The following is a 17,736-nucleotide window of genomic DNA, read 5'->3' on the forward strand; positions in this document are numbered from 1 at the left end:
AATTTGATTAGAATGTAGTAGTTTTACGAACATGCCGGACATGATTTGGCAACATGTATTTTTAAGAAAAAGAATCGCATTACATGTGCATCAGTGATCTGCAGTTCAACTGAACACGCTTATTGTGTCAATGCTGTTGCGAATGCAGTGCGTAAACGTGGCAGTAGGATTCCAAGTTCACATCCATGATTTGGGGCCCAGCTAATTGGTCATCAAAGTTTCCCACCACATGCATTTTTTAGGGAATTATTATTGCAACGTTTTTAACCGGTGTCGGCCTGGTCACGCTGGTCAGGTATTTGTTGTTGGCTGTCGTTGCGTCGTGTGTGTCGCTTTGCGTAACGTTAAAACTTTTGATTTTCTCCGGGAGCCGCATCCGCCAAAGAAATGGTGCTGACCAAGGAATACCGCGTGTGCATGCCGCTCACCGTGGAGGAGGTGCGAGCTCGTCTTTGTATCCCTTCTCTGCATAGTTTTAATTAACGATTTTCTGTCATCACTTCGCAGTACAAGATCGGGCAGCTTTATATGATAGCGCGCCATAGCCTGGAACAGTCGGAGGAGGGCGAGGGCGTCGAGGTGGTGGAGAACAAGCCCTGCGAGGATCCCGTCCACGGCAAGGGTCAGTACACGGAGAAGCACATCCACTTGTCCAGGTGAGAGCCCCCCGAAGATGCTGCTTTATCACCGGACTGAGATAACTCCCCTTTCAGCCGACTGCCCTACTGGATACAGGCCATCTGCCCGCGCGTCTTCTATGTGATAGAGAAATCCTGGAACTACTATCCCTACACGCTAACAGGTGAGCAGTAGCAGCCACCCACGACCACCTACTGCGCATCCCAGTCTATTTTTAACTCGATTGTGTGTGCCGGAGGCGGGTAATTCCCCTCAGGCTGCCTCCTTGCCACCGCCATATGGCAACGTTCTTGGGAACATCATGTGTTTTTGGGGGCCAGCAAGAATTCCGCCTTATCATCCGACCATCATCATACATCCATATGCCGATATGGTGGGGGTACGTCTGCCGATAAAGGCCATTAAACGCACACCTGCCGACCCTGCCAATACGTCATCGATTTGGCTTTCACGGGGACCAGAAACAGAGCTCCATAGCTACGAGCTGCTCCAATCTGCGTTAGGCACTTTGTTAACAACTGTTGCTATTCCCACTGACTGATAAAATCTGATTACACGGTCCCCAATGCACTCGATAAAGAGTTATGTTATGCACTCCATGGGGATTGCTTTTTGTGTGTTCTGGCTTTGGGTCATTAACTCTAGGGGTGGCATCCATTACAATCCGGTTTATTTACATTCAAAGCTACGATTCCATTATCTAAATAAGAGTAATTAAATTGCTGGTGCTTATGAGCTATCATTTCATCAGCACTACATAAAACTTTTAAAGACAAATCGTGTTTTCCAAAAAAACTTTGGGCATTCTAAAAATTAGATTATTAATATTTTAAAAATATTAAGCCCTACTCCTTTTAATTATCGCTATTATTGCTTATATTTAAGGTCGTTGACTGTGTAGTGTTTGTTTATAAAAGTGTTTAGATATCGTATCAAAAGAAAACCGACTCAAATTCCTTTAAATCGACACGTGAAATATTCCTAGAAATTTCAACAATAATTTTCCATGTTTATTATGGCTTCGATTCCATAAGCCCATAAATGTTTTGACAAATCTAAATAAACTTTTTTTAACCCAAGGGTGCTTTATTTTGTAAGTGCTTTTATCGGCCTAGTGTTTTTTTTTATTAGTCCCAAGGGTACTATATATTTAATCCCAAAATAACGTAGAATGCACGCTTGAGCTATATTTGATGAGCTTGCTTATTGATTTATTTTTGATTCTGCATTACAATTTCATGTGCTGTAATTGGACCGTAATTGACTGGAACTTCTAATAGAATACACGGTAATTGTTTGGCATCTATTTTTGTTGTCCTTCGCTAACCGATTATTTCATTACAGTGCTCCTTCATTCCCAAGTTAAATGTCCTCATCAAAACTAAGTACGAGGACAATAATGGCAGCACAGAAAACGTAATAACGACTTAAAGGGCAAAAATTTACATTGATTATTAATGGTTATGATTGACAGTGTTTGGATCTCAGTGAAGAAGAGCTGAAAGTTCGAACTGTGGATCATTTGGATATAGCTTTTGATGAAGTCAGTGCCAAGCATTATAAGAAGGAGGAAGACCCCAAGTTCTACAAATCGGAAAAGACAAGTAACGTCATGGTAGACGGATTAAGACTAGTAAACGATAATTAACTTTTCTCTAGATCGGGGGCCACTTATTGAGGGATGGCGAGAGACGGACAGGCCCATCATGTGCTCCTATAAGGTGGTCCATGCCAGCTTCGAGGTCTGGGGTCTGCAGACCAAAGTGGAGGACTTTATCCAGCGCGGGATCCGGGAGATTCTTCTGCTGGGTCATCGTCAGGCCTTTGCGTGGGTGGACGAGTGGCATGGCATGACGCTCGAGGATGTCCGAGCCTATGAACGCCAAAAACAGGCCGAGACCAATGACAAAATCCACAACGCCAGTGGTGGCGCAAATGAGGCGGCCGGCGATGCTGCTAGCCAAGCGATCGAAGGTGGCGATATTGATTGAAATTTCTACCAAATCCTAGAGTAGTTAAAGAGACAGGATGCAGGCAAATTGTACCTTCATGGCCTCGCGGCAAGCTTACAAAGTTTCATAGGAAATATCTTATTTACATACGCATATTTGTGTATATAGTATATCAATGTCGATGCATTTCACCGGTCCAAAGAAGCTCAGAGCTCTAGTAACTGCCTGTTGCGTTTTAAAGTACAATGCACAAGCACCTAGCTGGGAACTCGAAACCAAATAATTGTTACAACTAGACCACGCAATTTTTAGTCAAACTTATATATATGCAATGCACACACCCACACACACTCTAGTGAACGGTTTGTGTTAACTATATCCCCTAGTTTAGTATATTTTGGTGTACAAATACAGAACTATTAAATCTATTAGAGAAGTACCTGTATCATATGATTGTTAATTACTTTTATTCTGCACCCGAGCCAATTAAAAACGTTCAAATTGGTTGCCGTTGAGTGGTTGACCAAATTATAAGCAATTTGTATGCCAATGAACCAGGTAGCAGATGAAGATGATTCACCCGGCGCTTGACAGAGTCGACTTCCAAAGTGTATATCAATATAAGCCCACGTGAATCGACCCTGACACTGATCGTAAATCACCCCCCACCCTTTCACCCATTACGAGGCAAATTCAACAGCTGCTTTGGCACAAACGAGCCCCCAAAAATGGTGGAGAGAGCTATTGATAAGTCAATATCGCTCTCGCTGTCAGCTGTTTTGATCTCGGGCGTCAAAAAATAATACCCGCGGAGCGCCAGAAGAAGAAACGGCAAAAGCACCAGTGATTCGCGTTCGCGCCGCATTTGAACTTCAAACGCGAGAAAAGTAGCACAGTGCGGAAAGATACGCGGATGCGTGGCGATTACTCGGCAAAGCGCTGGAAACAACAACTTTTGATAATGTATTTGGCATAGAGCAAATGGCCAAGCCAAACAAATTCAATGCGAATTGCCCTACCTGCAGCGCCGATCGTGACAATGGAATATTCTGAATGAAAACTTCGCAGCTCGGATAAACAGAATTTAAAAAACAACCTATTTGAAAATACCAGAAAATTACCATGGCAATGAAGACTATTCGTATCCCGCTGTTCTGCTTGGTCTTAATAAGGTAAACCCCAAGTGGACCACGCGGCGTATGTGTAATTTAATGTAATAGAAGCATTGTGTCGCTGTTATCAGATGTTTACAGCACTAGCTGATTTATTAATAAACATACTAAATCCTATTCTGGGCCAGGCCATATGTGGGTTATAGTCCATGGTAAACCTTTTATTAGGCCCATGCAAAGTCACTTATCACCAGACCAAATCAAACGAAACTGATTGGGTTTTATGGTTAATATAAAGACAACGCCAAATTCAACTGGATTAAATTATAGTACCCACTACAGTCTTTTCATATAGTTCTTACACAAGTTACAACTGGTTTATTCCCTTTATCTGGGAATCAAGTTGAATGTTCTACAAACACAGACATAGGATAATTAGGGCAATAAAGTTATAAGGTGGTAACTTCCTTAACATTCAAAACAGAGGCGAAAAAGCTCATAAGTTATTCCACCTTTATCGCTCCCCCCAAGAAGTTAGCTACCCACAACGTATCACAACTATGAGTTCCGTAAGGGAATCAGGTATTTGCCCCTAATTTAAAAATTCTTATCACAGCCAAATGCTATAAAAAGGTTTTGTTTATCAAAATGATATATAACACTAAATAGCTCTTAGATTTGCGACAGTTGTCTATTTATTTCCTTTTTCGTTCATCTTTCTTCTTGTCATCTTTTTGATCTCATTTATTTTTTGTGCCACTTATCAAGCAATCCCAATGAGAATCAAAAGCCAATTGACAGGCGGTGTGACGAATGCATAAGTCAATTTATTTAGATTTATTGTCATTGGGGAATTGATAAGCTGGGTAAATGCGTAACAAACGAAATTTTCTTTTTTTTTTAAATTCGTGCCTTTAAATTTGAAAATAAATCATTTTTTTCCATTTTATAGTAAGCAAAGAATTTCTTACTCAACACATTTGATTGTCTAAATGAAATAGCATGTCAATTGTTTCGACGGTCAAAAGTCAACTGAAAATGTTTTGAGGCATACTTTTCAATTAAATTTTGACATTACTCGTCTGCCGAGGCAAGCACGTATACGCCATGTTGTACAGTAAGTGAAACTTCGTGGGATAAATAAAAACGAATTTGGTTTTCAAAAAACATTGAAATACTGGTCTTTGTATACCTTTCGAATTTGTCAATGTTAATTAATGATAATTGAAAGCCTAAGTCACTCAGAGAAAGAGTGTCGATGCTGTCAGCTAGGATCTTGGCTTTATAAAGCACCTGAACTGAATACCAACCGAATTTAAATATTTGTCATTCCCAAAACTTCACCACTTCAAGCAAACAAAGCTGCTACCGAATTGCCTTTATTCGTGGATTTTTAAGTAAATATTTTCCGTGTTATAATATTTCACTTTGTGTATTGTTGAGTTTAACGCCTTGAACGTTGGCTGTTAATTGTCAGTTAGACCCACTTAGTACCCCTAGAAAACGCGCCGGGGTATATTAAAAGATGATGTATGTATTTTCCCTGCGTATTTTTGGCAGCCCCGCTGTGTTTATTCGGAAATAAGCTGGCTAACATATAGCCAGAAGTTTTGTTTCGGAATAGACCTATAAATATATCACGCAGAATGCCCACTGACCTACCCCTATTTAAGGTATAAGTAGTATTTAAATTGGGTGTCTCCCAAATTTAAATCGAACTTTAAGTAATCTCCAGTCTGTCACCCTGTCAAACAGCACCTCGAGATGTGCTAAATGAGCATCATGTGATCGCCGTCCGCTAATAGAACCACCATATAGACGGAACAAACAAGATTTCCATACTACGCAGCCATACTACTCGGAGTTCAGCTACTGCTCAGATTAGCTGTATATATATTTGCCCAAGTCAGTTGGCTAGAAGCAGTTTGCAGTGCCTTAAACCGATCCACGGAATGGCTCTAGGCTATTTTTAAAAAAGAGTACAGAAAATAGAACGTATTTTTTGTGATTTCTCAACCCCCGACATGTGATATAAAAAGTAATCATCTGCGACTACCAAATTTCCTGGATCTGTGGGGCAGCACAAAATCAGAGTAAACTAAATAATCAGTATCTGTTTCTATGGCTGTTTCTATGGCTGTTTCTGTACCCGTATCTGTGTTTTTCCGAGCAATTAAGACTAACCTGGCGTCTGCTTATCAAGTTGGCCCTAAACGAGAGTCGCACTGCGGCTAAATTATCACCAATTTGAGGGCTAGCTGGCCCAAAAATAGCATCATGAGATAGACAGTTATTTACTTACCAATTATCTGTTACTTAGACTGAGCCATGCCACGGATGAGAGCCATGAGTCGACCACCACCACCATTACCACCAAAATCATTCCGATGTCCGATTTCCAACACAGCTGCTTTGATTGGTCATCTGCTCCGGAGGCAGCGGGCGGAAACTGCTCCAAATTGACCCGGAATGGCACTCTAAAGTGCTTCGGCGGAATGAACAACCTGGCAGCTCTGAAGTGAGTACAATTAGACCACTGTTCATCCCATCTTTTCCCATTGAACATAAAAATTAGTTTTCTAAAAATATCTTAATAACGGAAAGGAAATTCTCAATTACCTTTTCCGTTTGTTGCAGTATTAATATTATATTTTGAAACATGTAGTTTCCCTTTGTCTTTAATAAAGAATGCTCATGATTTTGAAACCTTTACTGATTAGAGATATTGGAAATATATCCATGACAATTCTAAGTTGATTTATATTTATGGGGAGTTAATTTAAATATCGAATGCCATTTTAAAATGTATAAAGAAAATATTGATTTATCTTCGTTTTCACGAAACTTTAATCCAATATAATATTTAAGTTCTAAGTTTACAATCTTAATATTCTTTCTTCTTTGGTTAAACCGCATATTTATTTACTTTAATTATCCCATTACAGTCACTCTGGAAAGTTAAGCAGAGCTCAGCCCGCTCTGGAAATGCTCCTCTGCGGCTGGCCAAAGGATGGATTCAATCATATGAAGGACCTTCAGAAGTTGCCCCGTCTTCGATCGCTGACCATCGAATACAGTGGCTTCACCGAGTTCAAGTTCGACTTCCCCGAGATGTCGGAGCTGCAGACCATCAACATTTCGTGGACGAATCTCTCCTACATCTCATCCCGAACTTTTAAGCGGGTGCATCCGCTCAAGGTTCTGGACCTGCGATGGAACCAACTCATCCAACTGGATGGCCCTCTGTTGCTGCCCCGCAACTTCGAGCAACTTTACCTGGCGGGGAATCCCTGGAACTGCACGCGGAACTTCAAGTGGATGCTGTTGCAGCCGGAAAAGGGACGACTGGTGGTCGACAGGGATGAGCTAATCTGCACGGATCGAAAGTATAAAGAGCGCCAGATGCTGCTGGTCATGCACTATAAATTGGTATGTATAATATCGATTTCCATTTATAAGTCCGATTTAATCCCTTTATTTATTTTAGGAACTGAAGAAACAGTGCCAATCCCATGAGGATCTGAGGAACTGCACTTGCCTGATGCATCACATCTTGCCCAGAACCCACATTCCCCTCTACACGGTCAACTGTTCCCACATGCAGTTCCACCGACTGCCTGCCTTTTTGCCAGACAACACCACCACTCTGGTGATCAACGATAATATGGTAAGGATTGAGTACATAAAAATTGTGAATATACTTTATTTTTGTTTATATTACATTTCTCAACAGATCAGTGACATAAATCCGCTCCGAGACAATCCCCACTACCGCCACGTGGTGGACATGCAGCTGGAGAACAACCAAGTGTCGAACGTGGACAACCTGGAAGACACATACTGGCTGCAGAACTTCCGTCTGCTCAATTTGCGAGGCAATAATCTCCGCAAGCTACATGTGTACGCCCTGGACAATGCTCTCGATGACAACGAGAATGCCAATCTGTTGTTGCTCAGCCGGAATCCCTGGCACTGCACCTGCAAGTTCGGGAGCAGGTTGCGGGAGCTGCTGACCAAGTACAAGGACATAGTGAGGGATGCCTGGAATGTGACCTGCACCTACATGCAGGAGGATGAGCAGCGACTGGCCAAGGTGCTGAGCCTCAGCCGCCAGGAGATGTGCAATGCGAGCTTGGACAGTGGCCCACAGATCCATCCCATCGATTGGCTGAACGGAGTCCTGGCGAGTCTCATCCTGCTGATCCTGGGCAAGCTTGCCTACGATTACTACTATTACAAGTATTACGGCCGAGTTCCTTGGATTGTGATGAAAATGCCCTAGTCGTAATCCTAATCTTAAGTTGGGGTTTGCCACCTCGAAAGTATTTCTCAAACACAGACAACGGATTGTCGGTTTATTTTTGAAAATCTACAAAAACAATACCGGTCTTTGTATCATATATGAATAGTTATATATAAATAATGTTGTTTAGGTATTTATGTATGTATATTTAAGCTAAGTCAACGCAAAACTCTCAAAATAGTTGTTTGCTTCCACACTATTGCACTGCTTAAACTGTTTTATGCGGTTAAAAACCATCGTTCTCACGTTCCTTCACTTTTGACGGTCCTTAGCATTTGACCAGCATTTAAATTAATTTAAATTGGCACGAAGCGCTTAATATCTGATAATGAGAAAGAGCTAAGATAAGTATATGCTTGCATCTGGACAGAACGAAAACTGTGAGAAGTTTAATTTAGGTACAAATAATTCCATCTAAATGAATCTAATTTAGTATTTACAATTAAAATCCCTCGATTAAATTTCTTTGGCTTGAAATCAGTGCAAAACGCCGCATATCCTCTGTTAAAGCAAATGCAAAATAATTAAAATAACTGTATAGATTACAAGCTTATAAATTAAACAACAGTGCTGGACATTGTAAACAAAGCTTAAAACATTTTTGTACTTTACATCAATCGAGTGAAAGATAAAAAAAAGGCAAAATAATTCGCTGGCTGAAAGCGGCTCATCATGAATTCTATTATTTTCCTACACGAGTCAATTTTGTTGTAAATTTTCTGTATAAAAAGTCGAAGTAAAATTTAGGTCGTTTAAAATTGAGTTCCCTTGGTTTGTATTGTATATGATATGGAAACATTATCCTAACCACTATTGAAGACTCGCGTAGGAATCAGCCAGAGATCGCAAAGTAAATAACAGCGGATGGCATAAAGTTGGCTATTTTCCGGGGAACCAGACTATCTGGACTATCCCCGTTAACGTTTTCTGTTTTTGGCTAAGCATGCGAGTATTCAATATGTTTCTAATAAATTCTCCACGGTACAGCCTAGAACAGCATGTAGGAATGGTCACGTTCTAGTCGCGATTTGGCGCGCATCTGTATATTCCCGACAGGATCCGAGGGAGGTGGTATGCCACTGATCTGATGGGTGGGCTCCTTGTAGAAGAACTCGGTTCTTCCGTTCTTGTGGCCATAGTAAACGGAGTCGTTTGATCTGAAAATATTTTGAAATTAATGTAACTATTAACGAACAACGTTCTGAGGTAAACCCACCTTAAGATCAAATCTGTAAGATGATGACCACTGGAATGTATCGAGTGCATGCTCTCTATGATGTTAAGCTCTAGGGGATTCCAAGGACCATTACGCTGCAGCACATCCCACTTGGAGTCCACGCACATGAAGCTGTAGTTGCTGCCATCGCGGTTGTCGCCCTCGACATTTACATTTAGAGTCTGATTCAGTTGAGATTCCATGTGCGGAAACTTGGCCACGCACATATCAAACTACAAATATAAAAAAATCATAGTATATAGTATAAGTAAAATAAAAAAGAAGTAATCTCTAGTCACTCACCATCTTCTGCACCACCTGCTGCTGTTGACAAGTACCGTCCTCCATGAGCAATAACAAGGTCATATTCTGCTGACCACATATGTAGAGTTCCGCTCGGTGTAAGCCATCAGGTTGAATGGGAGCCGGGGGTTGAGCAGGAACAGTGGACATAACAGCCAGGGCATCCACTGCATCCTCGCACTTCAAGGAACTGCGACGGGGGAAAACTTTGGTGCTTGTCAGAGGAGTTTGTATCTCGATGGGCGTGGTTTCGCTCAGAGCCAGTACAGAAAGTTTGGCCATCAGCGGTGTTAATGGGACGCCTCCTGCTCCACTGCGTCCGGATGCGCGTTCCCCGAAAGTGGATTCTCCTGCTGATTTCAGTGGCAGGGTCATAGATCGCTTATCCAGTGGCGTTTTGGCTGCGGAAATGTTGAGATTACGATCGGCGGAGGATGCCTCTGCGGCCTGCTGCCGCATGTGCTCGTCCAGCTTCTGGATCTCGGCGTTAAACTCCTGGAACTCGGCCACGAGGGCGGCTAGCTCGGCATCTTCATGCGCCTGCTCGCTGGCCACGCCCCACAACTTGCGGTACTGATCGAGGAACTGCTGGAACAGGCTGCGCGAGATCTGCTGGCCATTGGTGGTAAATACCGGATAGGTGGGATCGCTGATAGTCCGGGAAGTGATCTTCTCATCGCTCTCTATAAAATCTGGCGAGTCGGAGGAGGCATCGCCATCTCCGCTTCCATTACGATTTACATCGGTTTTAAAGCCATGAGTGAAGTTGTTCAGTTTCTTGGAAATGGCTCGAAGGGCATCCTGCAAATCAGCAGAGGATTTGCGCCGTGTCAGCTGCTTGTTGGGATTGCTGATGAAGTTCTGAAAGAATTTTTCTACATCCACTTTCAGGGAGTTCCGACGCGACTGCGACTTGCCATTGGAGTTGTGGACATCCTCCTCTTTGCCCTCATCCTCGGGATTGGCGCAAATGGACATAACATTGGCCACCGGCAGGACTTTGTTCTCGGTCATGGGAGTATTGCAAACACTTGTGCGTCCAATGAACTGTGGAAAGGAGTCAGTTTCATCAAAGTTTATAGAGGCAATGCCAGACTCCGGGAGTTCCTTGCTCTGCAGGTTTTTTATACGCAGGGGCAGATGGGTGGGTCGCATGGATTTGGGTCTGGCTGGTGGCAACTCCCCCGCGCCCGACTGCTGATGCTCCGACGCATGCTCCTCCTCGGGTATGTGTGTGAAGATTAGCGACTTGTCCCGCTTTATCTTCCGCTTGGCATACTGAAATGGCACTCCGCTCTGGGAGAGCTGCGCCGTGCTCATCTGCAGGTTCTGCGCGCGCTGTGCCTCGCCAAGCAACTGACGGTACTGCATCTGCTCCAGGTAAACCACCAGCATCTGGACGCCGTTAGGGATGTGGAACTCATGATGGGTGGTCACCGGCTCGGCCGCCGTTCGGACGTGCAGAGGATCGGTGAGTACCAGGTGCTTGGTCACCATGTCGCTCAGTTGAGAGGCCACCACTCTGAAAGGCATACAATTTAGTTAAGGAGTTTTCTAAACGTATATTTCAGACCGACTAACTTGTTGTGGTACAGAATGGCTCCGCCAAGAACCCCCTTGGTCTGCTGGCAACTCTGCAGCGTTTGTATGGCCTCCAGAAAGATGTGACTGGCCGTCTGGAAAGGAGTCTTGGTTAATTCTTCTCCGGCACAGGATCACCACCACTCACCTTCGGCATTCGCAGCCTGGGCACATTCTGAAATGTATTCCCGTTGCGCTGCAGCATCGGCAGATAAGTCTCAAAAATGTGGTACAGCTTTTCGCTAAGATTGCGGCGACTCAGGGAGGCATATTGAGCATACAGAGTCTGCACGTCACGGTGGAAAAATTTGAGCAGGGAACTCAGCAAGTCGGCACGATGTTCCAACAGTTGATCTCCAATATTCCGATCAGTACCAATTGCCTAAAAAAAGAAACAGTCTCATGAATATAAATATTATAGACATATAGTTTTCTTATTTTCCTCACCAGAATGAAACGATCGAACTCCTTCAGCACAAACTTGCCATTCTGCAGGGCCAGGATGCGAGGATTAAAGAAGCAATCCTTGAGGAAGTACGAGGTGCCCATAAGTTGTCCACAAAGAGCCACCTTCTGCGAATCGGACACCCAACCGGGATGGAAATAGAGAACCGCCGAAATGGGATCGTCTGCCTCGTCTGTCAGACACTCCGCGTCGTAGACAAACACGATCATCGTCTCCCTGCAAAAAAGTTAGGCAACAGGTAAATTATTCAAATGGGTTTATTCATGGAAGCTACGGAATATACATTTTATTCCCAACATGTATGGAAATCTTATTAATAATAATTGTATCTCCATCATATGAGCAAATCACTTTTAAAATAAATTTATTTATTTTCTTGTTTCATATCCAAAACAAAAGCTCTTCACTGATTTACTGAGTTACTGGCTCACCATTATTATTTATTTAAAGTTCAGTTCAGGAAAAGGTGTTTTCGGGTCACACGTTTTGAGAACTGCTTTTTTAAGCAATAAGAAATATTTATGCAAAACTGGTATGCACGTTGGTACTTTAAATAAATCCAATTAATTCACAGCTTTGATTTTATTGAATGATATTTATTCTCCGATTTCTCAGTGTTCTATGTAATTCCTTGATTAGAGCCCGAGGATCCCCCAAAGCACCTTTCGGACAGGATCGCCTGTTTTTGCTTCTGCTGCAGCTTCTGCCATCGCTTGTGGCTGGGTTTACGCCAATCGCGAAACATTGCCCCTTGAAGTTCCCAAATCGATGGTATTTCGGAGCTTCCAATTCTAGCGCTGCATCGTGGCCGCTTATCACGTTTGACGACCGCTGATTCTGATAAGTCAACAAGCCAATACCGCCGCACAATGCCAACTGTCTGATTCTGGTGTGGATGTGGCCCAGCTGCCTGATACGACCCACTGTGATACGAGAGCGTGATCGGAATTCCGCTCACGCCTAAAGGTAGCCAGCAGGTGAGAAGTGAGGTGAAATCGCCTGAGTTTTTCTAGCGCTGCGGTTGAGCGGGTGTACGAGTCCAATACATTACTATAATGAATGCATCGAACTGGCGCCGACTTCATTGCCAAAGGTATCGATTCCAGTTTTAGAGGGTAAGAAAATCGACAGAAAATAGATGATCGTGGGCCAGTACTTTTTATTAAAGTTTGAGAGGCTTGAAGTGCTGAGAATTATTTAAATACCCCAAGATTAGCGTTGTACGACAAAAGCAAGCTATCGAATTCCTTTTTTTACATTTATTAACTATTTATATATCTTTGTATGTTCAACTTTGAACATACGTACCCTTGACAAGAATTTGTTTTTCTAGGTATTTAGAGTGTTCCGACGGTGACCCAGTTATTTGTAAATATCACACCAAAAAGAGAAGAGGAATTACTAGTAATATAGATTTTATTTTTATTCTTTTATGAAGTTATAAAATTTTACTTAGAGATCCACTTTTTATTAATTTTTTATCCGGCGGCAGATTTTAACGCTTGGGGTGGTAGGTGTTGCACCTGGTTCTGTATTTCAGATAGGCTATACTTGGCCACATAACCGTTTGTGCCAGCCTCGTACGTTACCAAAAGGTACTTGGATCCCGGAAAGGGCTGACCAAACGATCCCTTAACTTGGAGCTGATCCGGGGCAATCTGTTCAACAGTTTCCTCCCTTCCCGTTCCTTCTATATCGATTCTACGAAAGCGAGGTTAGTTTCTTTAAATCACTGAATAACTTTAGCGTTTTATTACCTCAGGTAATATTTATTATCGGATGGCACCAACAGAACGCCATTTTCGTTAATAGACGGCACAAGTGCTGTGATCGAATCTGTGGGTGCAGAGGTCACCAGGTTCAGAAACAGAACCACAAGCACCTAAAGCAAATATTTTAAAATGACTTTCTAATGAAGACATTGAATTAAAACTCACAGTGCTAATCAACTGGGCAGGCATGATGATCATCTTGCGGTTGTTGGTTTGCAACTGACATTTTAAAAATCATACAGTCGCTAGCTAGAAACAAAACAATACACCACCCTAATACTGGTCTAAAACTGGAAATTAACACATTAATTGTTATAAATACAAAATGGTCTTTGCTTGTATTGTAGGTATTTGAATCGCTTTCATTAAAGTTGCTATATTGAATAATATAACATATTCAACTCTCACACTGACCAGATATCTTCTAAAAAGCTTAGAGTATTTTATGTTAAATACAATCTGTGACGTTTCATTGTACTTGGTTTCGAATATAAATAGGTGGCGGAAGGCCCTTAGCATTGCGGAGGTTTATTAAGTGGATCGATAGCTCTTCAATGATTTCCGGAATGGTCTCTTTAACGATGTTGTTCAAAAATTCATGGTGGTACAAGTGTCAGAAAAGTAGGATCTCAATCTTTTTCATCCAAATAAGACGAAGATAAGAGTTCGCAGCTTAAGATTCTTATCATTCAAGTTGAAGTTCTTCTGAGTGCAAACCACTCACTGATATCAAAGTGCCCAAACTGTGGATGAACGCAGACTGAATATAATATTATATAACCACACTAGGTTGGGAACTAGTTTTAAAAGCCACTCTAAATCTTCCCTTTTATGGAATGATATTGACTAACCATGTTAATTTTGTTTATTTAAAATACCAAATTTTCGGGGGTGTGGTTTTTTTTATGAACGGACGCACTATGAAAGCCTTACTGAAAAAAAACTATACTCTCAAAAAATCCAATACAATCAAATAGCAAATCGGTTTTGGCCTATAAATCAAATATTATTCATTGGGGGTGCCACAAGGAATTAATGGCAAAAAAACCATAATCTTACTTTATTTCTTGGCCTGTCACAATAAAATTATCAAGAAATATTGTGGTTCATATTCTGACTTTTACTATCTAGCTTTTCTTCGATGTTTTCTGGTACCTCAAGTTCATAAAGATGTTATTAATGCGATTGCTACCGAATTTATTGAAATAATCTACTAATTTTTGTTGTTGTATTATTATATTTTTCCAATCTCAAAAATGTTTTATCCTATTTAAGGCACAGTTAATACTAAATTTTATCCAGCTGTGGTTTTTAGGGCAGCGGGACTAAGGAAAAGTGGGGTCTGAGGAGGGGGCGTTGGAGGACCCTTGCCGAAACTGTATTTTGCAACGTATCCATTCGGACCCGCTTGGTAAGTCAGAACAAGATTGGCACCCTGATCCTCAAAGGGCTGATTGATCACTCCGTTGACTTGCAGATGACCAGCTTCATTCTGCTTCACGGTTTCCTGGCGAATAGTGCCACCTGGATGTTCAATTCTAGGGGAAAAAAATCCATTCAAAAAGGAACCAAAGCTTGGAGAACATGGCCAACTACCTGAGGAAGTATTCCTGGTTTAGAGGCTCCAGTTGAAAACCATTAGTGCGGATTTGCGGGACGATAGTTGGAGAGTTTTGTGGTGTGGCAATGGCCAAATGTACGATGAGAATCGCCAAAAGCTAAATTAAAACTTTTGTCTATAATTTGCATAATTAATATTTGCGAATCTCTACAACTCACCGCGCACAAACTGCGAGACATGATGACCTGTCTATGGTTGAACGAAAACTATTTAAACCGCCGACCATTTGGTCATTTTCGAGCCCAAACCGAAGGTATAATTAAGTAGCAAACGAGTTTTGATTTTGACGATGAAGATACAAAAAAATCACACTTTAGGTTCACGAGAAACACTTCAGTCAACCTACTAACTCAACATTTTTTTTTACAAATAATTGCAAAAATTCCCATCCTATATGGGGAATGAGTAGTAGGGAAAACAATAAAATTATGTAGCGAAAACCAGTTGATAGCCTTGGACGTGACGATTCAAAAATCGGTTTTGTCCTATTAATCAAGACTAAGTAATTGATTCTTCCACAAAGAGTTATAAAGGCCAAAATAATTTCCTAATTTTCGAAAAATGGCTTTGCTGAAAAGTCAACCAAAACATGCACTTCTAAGCCCATAACTTTTCTTACAGACAGCCGATTTCAAAGTGGCATACCTCAAAATGATTGTGGTTTAATTCTCTAAAAATCTGTGTTTTCAGTTTTTTTTTTTTTTTGGGTCGATTTTCCGTCATTTTAATGATGTTACCCTTTCCAAATTTTCCAAAAAATGGCTTTGCAGAAAAGTGGCACTTCTAAGCCCATAACTTTTCTTACAGACATCCGCTTTCAAAGTGGCATACCTTAAAATGATTGTGGTTTAACTCTCTAAAAAACTGTGTATTCAGTTTGTTTTGTATTTTTCGTCATTTTAATGATGTTACCCCTTTCCAAATTTTCGAAAAATGGGTTTGCCGAAAAAAAACCAAAATATGCACTTCTAAGCCCATAACTTTTCTTACAGGCATCCGATTGCAAAGTGGCATACTTCCAAATGATTGTGGTATAACTCTCTAAAAATCTGTGTTTTTACAACAATGTTACCCCTTTCCTAATTTTCGAAAAATGGGCTTGCAGAAAAGTGACCTACAACCTTCACTTCTGAGCCCATAACTTTTCTTAAAGATATCCGATTTCAATGTGGCATACCTCAAAATGGTTGTGGCTTAATTCTCTAAAAATCTGTGTTTTTACTTAATTTTTTATTTTTGCGTCCATTTTTCCTCATTTTCAACAATGTAACCCCTTTCCGTTTGCCAAAACTTATACTTAATCATTAACTTTATTTTTATAGCACATTTACGAAATCCGGCAACTCACCGCGAACAAACTGGGAGACATAATGACCTGTCTATGTTAATTCGACATGAACTTGACAAATGATGGCAAAAATTCCCTTCCTATATGGGGATTGAGTAGTAGGAAAACAATATAATCGACATATCTAGAGAAAACCAGTTGCTAGCCCTCGAAGTGATAATTAACTTGGGTTAAATTATTTTACATCATGCTCACTGCATTCCCAGTTTTCATAATAAATTGGGAGTAAATAACACACCTGGCTGAATAAACTTCCCAAGCAATTTTTAACGGTTGCTACGTGATGGTCTTACATTGTTATACCCTTGCAGAAGGTATTAAAATTTGAGTCAAAAGTTTGCAACGCAGTAGAGGAGACAATAGGTCATAGAAACAATTAAAAAAATAAATAATACAAATAGTATAACTTAGTTATTATTAAACATATATGCATATACTCCAAGTCTTGGTAGTTTTAATCAATTTCAGAAGCTTTCTTACTTTATTGTTAAAAAAGCTTTTCAGCTATTACTTAAAGGTCTTTGAACTTATTTAAGTATTAAAACTATTCATTTTTATTATATAAATAAAGGAAACTTAAATGTGTTCGATTGAAAACTTTTAAAAATTTAAAAATTAATTCAAATAAATCTTGTAAATCAAGCTTGTGTTAAAAAATTTAAAAGACCTTGTTTCAAACAAAATTTGTATAAGCTTTGGCGACAACATGAAATAGTCTATACAATATAATCCATATAAATAAACCAAGCCAATGTGTGCGTTGAGAACTTTTTTTATTGGGGGACTCCCATTTAATTTTTTAACAGCTGGTACGTGAGATACAAATTTTTTGATTCACATTCATAATAAATAACATTTTTGTGACAACTTAACTTAACTTAAAAATAAATTAAAATTAAAATTGCCGTTTTGCCGGTCTATCAATTGCTTGAACTTTGACATTTTACCAATTTCTCCGCTCGAAATCGATACCTATCTCGGGCTTCCTCTTTTTCTTACCTTCTGTGTATGTGAATGCAAATTTAGTGGGTGGGGGGTGGTGGGTGTTTGAGGGGGCGGAGGCTGCAGCTCAAAACAAACACAAAAATAACCCCACATATACAGCGCGCCGCCCACACACACACGCATACGCCCTCATGAAGTTTTGCACTATCTTTCAATACTTATCAATTGCACTTACTTTGTGGCCATGGTGTATTGCACTTTTAACCTCTCTTTGTCAGAAGATTATTGCACTTTATTTCTGCTTTATTTTATTCATATTACTTTTTATTTTGTGTTTTTCTTCGGAGCGAAATAAACGGTGCTGCCATACCCTGGTCACACTTAAAAACACCACAGTTTTTGGGGTGTGGTATTTAAATACTAGAAAAACATCGATAGTCGTCGAACTTAACGATAGTATCGAAACCATCGTGAGTGT

At 40.8% G+C, this 17,736-nt stretch overlaps 5 protein-coding genes across 8 annotated transcripts; 2 read left to right on the forward strand and 3 right to left on the reverse strand.

Annotated features, from left to right (window-relative positions):
* The first annotated feature begins 291 nt into the window (after positions 1-291).
* On the forward strand, positions 292-3,030 carry LOC108042400 (cytoplasmic phosphatidylinositol transfer protein 1). The gene is made up of 7 exons (XM_017120656.1): positions 292-438; positions 508-656; positions 714-802; positions 1,920-1,927; positions 1,984-2,055; positions 2,114-2,243; positions 2,299-3,030. Exons 1-7 carry the CDS (start codon positions 388-390, stop codon positions 2,628-2,630), a joined length of 831 nt encoding a protein of 276 aa, XP_016976145.1. The 5' UTR covers positions 292-387; the 3' UTR covers positions 2,631-3,030.
* Positions 3,031-3,135: 105 nt separating this feature from the next.
* On the forward strand, positions 3,136-8,467 carry LOC108042399 (protein singed wings 2). Of its 3 annotated transcripts, none has more exons than XM_017120652.2 (5): positions 3,136-3,763; positions 6,024-6,221; positions 6,649-7,132; positions 7,191-7,370; positions 7,437-8,467. In XM_017120652.2, exons 1-5 carry the CDS (start codon positions 3,714-3,716, stop codon positions 7,983-7,985), a joined length of 1,461 nt encoding a protein of 486 aa, XP_016976141.1. In that variant the 5' UTR covers positions 3,136-3,713; the 3' UTR covers positions 7,986-8,467. The 3 variants fall into 3 exon arrangements, with proteins under 3 accessions (XP_016976141.1, XP_016976143.1, XP_016976144.1); XM_017120654.2 differs by lacking the exon at positions 3,136-3,763 and adding an exon at positions 4,089-5,796; XM_017120655.2 differs by lacking the exon at positions 3,136-3,763 and adding an exon at positions 4,089-5,741.
* LOC108042398 lies at positions 8,029-17,638 on the reverse strand. Of its 2 annotated transcripts, none has more exons than XM_017120651.1 (7): positions 17,494-17,638; positions 11,554-11,788; positions 11,255-11,488; positions 11,107-11,201; positions 9,526-11,047; positions 9,223-9,455; positions 8,029-9,163 (listed from the first exon to the last, which is right to left on the reverse strand). In XM_017120651.1, exons 1-7 carry the CDS (start codon positions 17,502-17,504, stop codon positions 8,995-8,997), a joined length of 2,499 nt encoding a protein of 832 aa, XP_016976140.1. In that variant the 5' UTR covers positions 17,505-17,638; the 3' UTR covers positions 8,029-8,994. The 2 variants fall into 2 exon arrangements, with proteins under 2 accessions (XP_016976140.1, XP_016976139.1); XM_017120650.1 differs by lacking the exon at positions 17,494-17,638 and adding an exon at positions 12,235-12,436.
* LOC108042402 lies at positions 13,007-13,538 on the reverse strand. Its single transcript, XM_017120658.2, has 3 exons — positions 13,510-13,538; positions 13,330-13,454; positions 13,007-13,273 (listed from the first exon to the last, which is right to left on the reverse strand). Exons 1-3 carry the CDS (start codon positions 13,531-13,533, stop codon positions 13,051-13,053), a joined length of 372 nt encoding a protein of 123 aa, XP_016976147.1. The 5' UTR covers positions 13,534-13,538; the 3' UTR covers positions 13,007-13,050.
* On the reverse strand, positions 14,586-15,167 carry LOC108042401. Its single transcript, XM_017120657.1, has 3 exons — positions 15,124-15,167; positions 14,941-15,062; positions 14,586-14,882 (listed from the first exon to the last, which is right to left on the reverse strand). The coding sequence occupies exons 1-3, from the start codon at positions 15,142-15,144 to the stop codon at positions 14,639-14,641; spliced, it is 387 nt and encodes a 128-aa protein (XP_016976146.1). The 5' UTR covers positions 15,145-15,167; the 3' UTR covers positions 14,586-14,638.
* Positions 17,639-17,736: the final 98 nt, after the last annotated feature.

The sequence above is a fragment of the Drosophila rhopaloa genome, unplaced genomic scaffold, assembly GCF_018152115.1.
Source record: "Drosophila rhopaloa isolate 14029-0021.01 unplaced genomic scaffold, ASM1815211v1 contig_115, whole genome shotgun sequence".
NCBI lineage: Eukaryota > Metazoa > Arthropoda > Insecta > Diptera > Drosophilidae > Drosophila > Drosophila rhopaloa.

What these genes read in the sequence shown, in the direction of transcription:
- LOC108042401 (XM_017120657.1), bottom strand. Translation starts at nt 15,144, where the DNA reads ATGTCTCGCAGTTTGTGCGCG. An exon ending in TGTCTCGCAGTTTGTGCGCG is followed by an intron (nt 15,063 to 15,123) that starts GTGAGTTGTAGA and finishes GTTTTAATTTAG; the next exon opens with CTTTTGGCGATTCTCATCGT. An exon ending in AACCAGGAATACTTCCTCAG is followed by an intron (nt 14,883 to 14,940) that starts GTAGTTGGCCAT and finishes TTTTTCCCCTAG; the next exon opens with AATTGAACATCCAGGTGGCA.
- LOC108042399 (XM_017120652.2), top strand. Translation starts at nt 3,714, where the DNA reads ATGGCAATGAAGACTATTCGTATCCCGCTGTTCTGCTTGGTCTTAATA. An exon ending in AACAACCTGGCAGCTCTGAA is followed by an intron (nt 6,222 to 6,648) that starts GTGAGTACAATT and finishes ATCCCATTACAG; the next exon opens with TCACTCTGGAAAGTTAAGCA. An exon ending in TGGTCATGCACTATAAATTG is followed by an intron (nt 7,133 to 7,190) that starts GTATGTATAATA and finishes TATTTATTTTAG; the next exon opens with GAACTGAAGAAACAGTGCCA.
- LOC108042398 (XM_017120650.1), bottom strand. Translation starts at nt 12,317, where the DNA reads ATGTTTCGCGATTGGCGTAAACCCAGCCACAAGCGATGGCAGAAGCTG. An exon ending in AGTTCGATCGTTTCATTCTG is followed by an intron (nt 11,489 to 11,553) that starts GTGAGGAAAATA and finishes TTCTTTTTTTAG; the next exon opens with GCAATTGGTACTGATCGGAA. An exon ending in GCCATTCTGTACCACAACAA is followed by an intron (nt 11,048 to 11,106) that starts GTTAGTCGGTCT and finishes TATGCCTTTCAG; the next exon opens with AGTGGTGGCCTCTCAACTGA.
- LOC108042402 (XM_017120658.2), bottom strand. Translation starts at nt 13,533, where the DNA reads ATGCCTGCCCAGTTGATTAGCACT. An exon ending in CTGCCCAGTTGATTAGCACT is followed by an intron (nt 13,455 to 13,509) that starts GTGAGTTTTAAT and finishes TATTTGCTTTAG; the next exon opens with GTGCTTGTGGTTCTGTTTCT. An exon ending in GATAATAAATATTACCTGAG is followed by an intron (nt 13,274 to 13,329) that starts GTAATAAAACGC and finishes TCGCTTTCGTAG; the next exon opens with AATCGATATAGAAGGAACGG.
- LOC108042400 (XM_017120656.1), top strand. Translation starts at nt 388, where the DNA reads ATGGTGCTGACCAAGGAATACCGCGTGTGCATGCCGCTCACCGTGGAG. An exon ending in AAGCACATCCACTTGTCCAG is followed by an intron (nt 657 to 713) that starts GTGAGAGCCCCC and finishes CTCCCCTTTCAG; the next exon opens with CCGACTGCCCTACTGGATAC. An exon ending in ATAATGGCAGCACAGAAAAC is followed by an intron (nt 2,056 to 2,113) that starts GTAATAACGACT and finishes TATGATTGACAG; the next exon opens with TGTTTGGATCTCAGTGAAGA.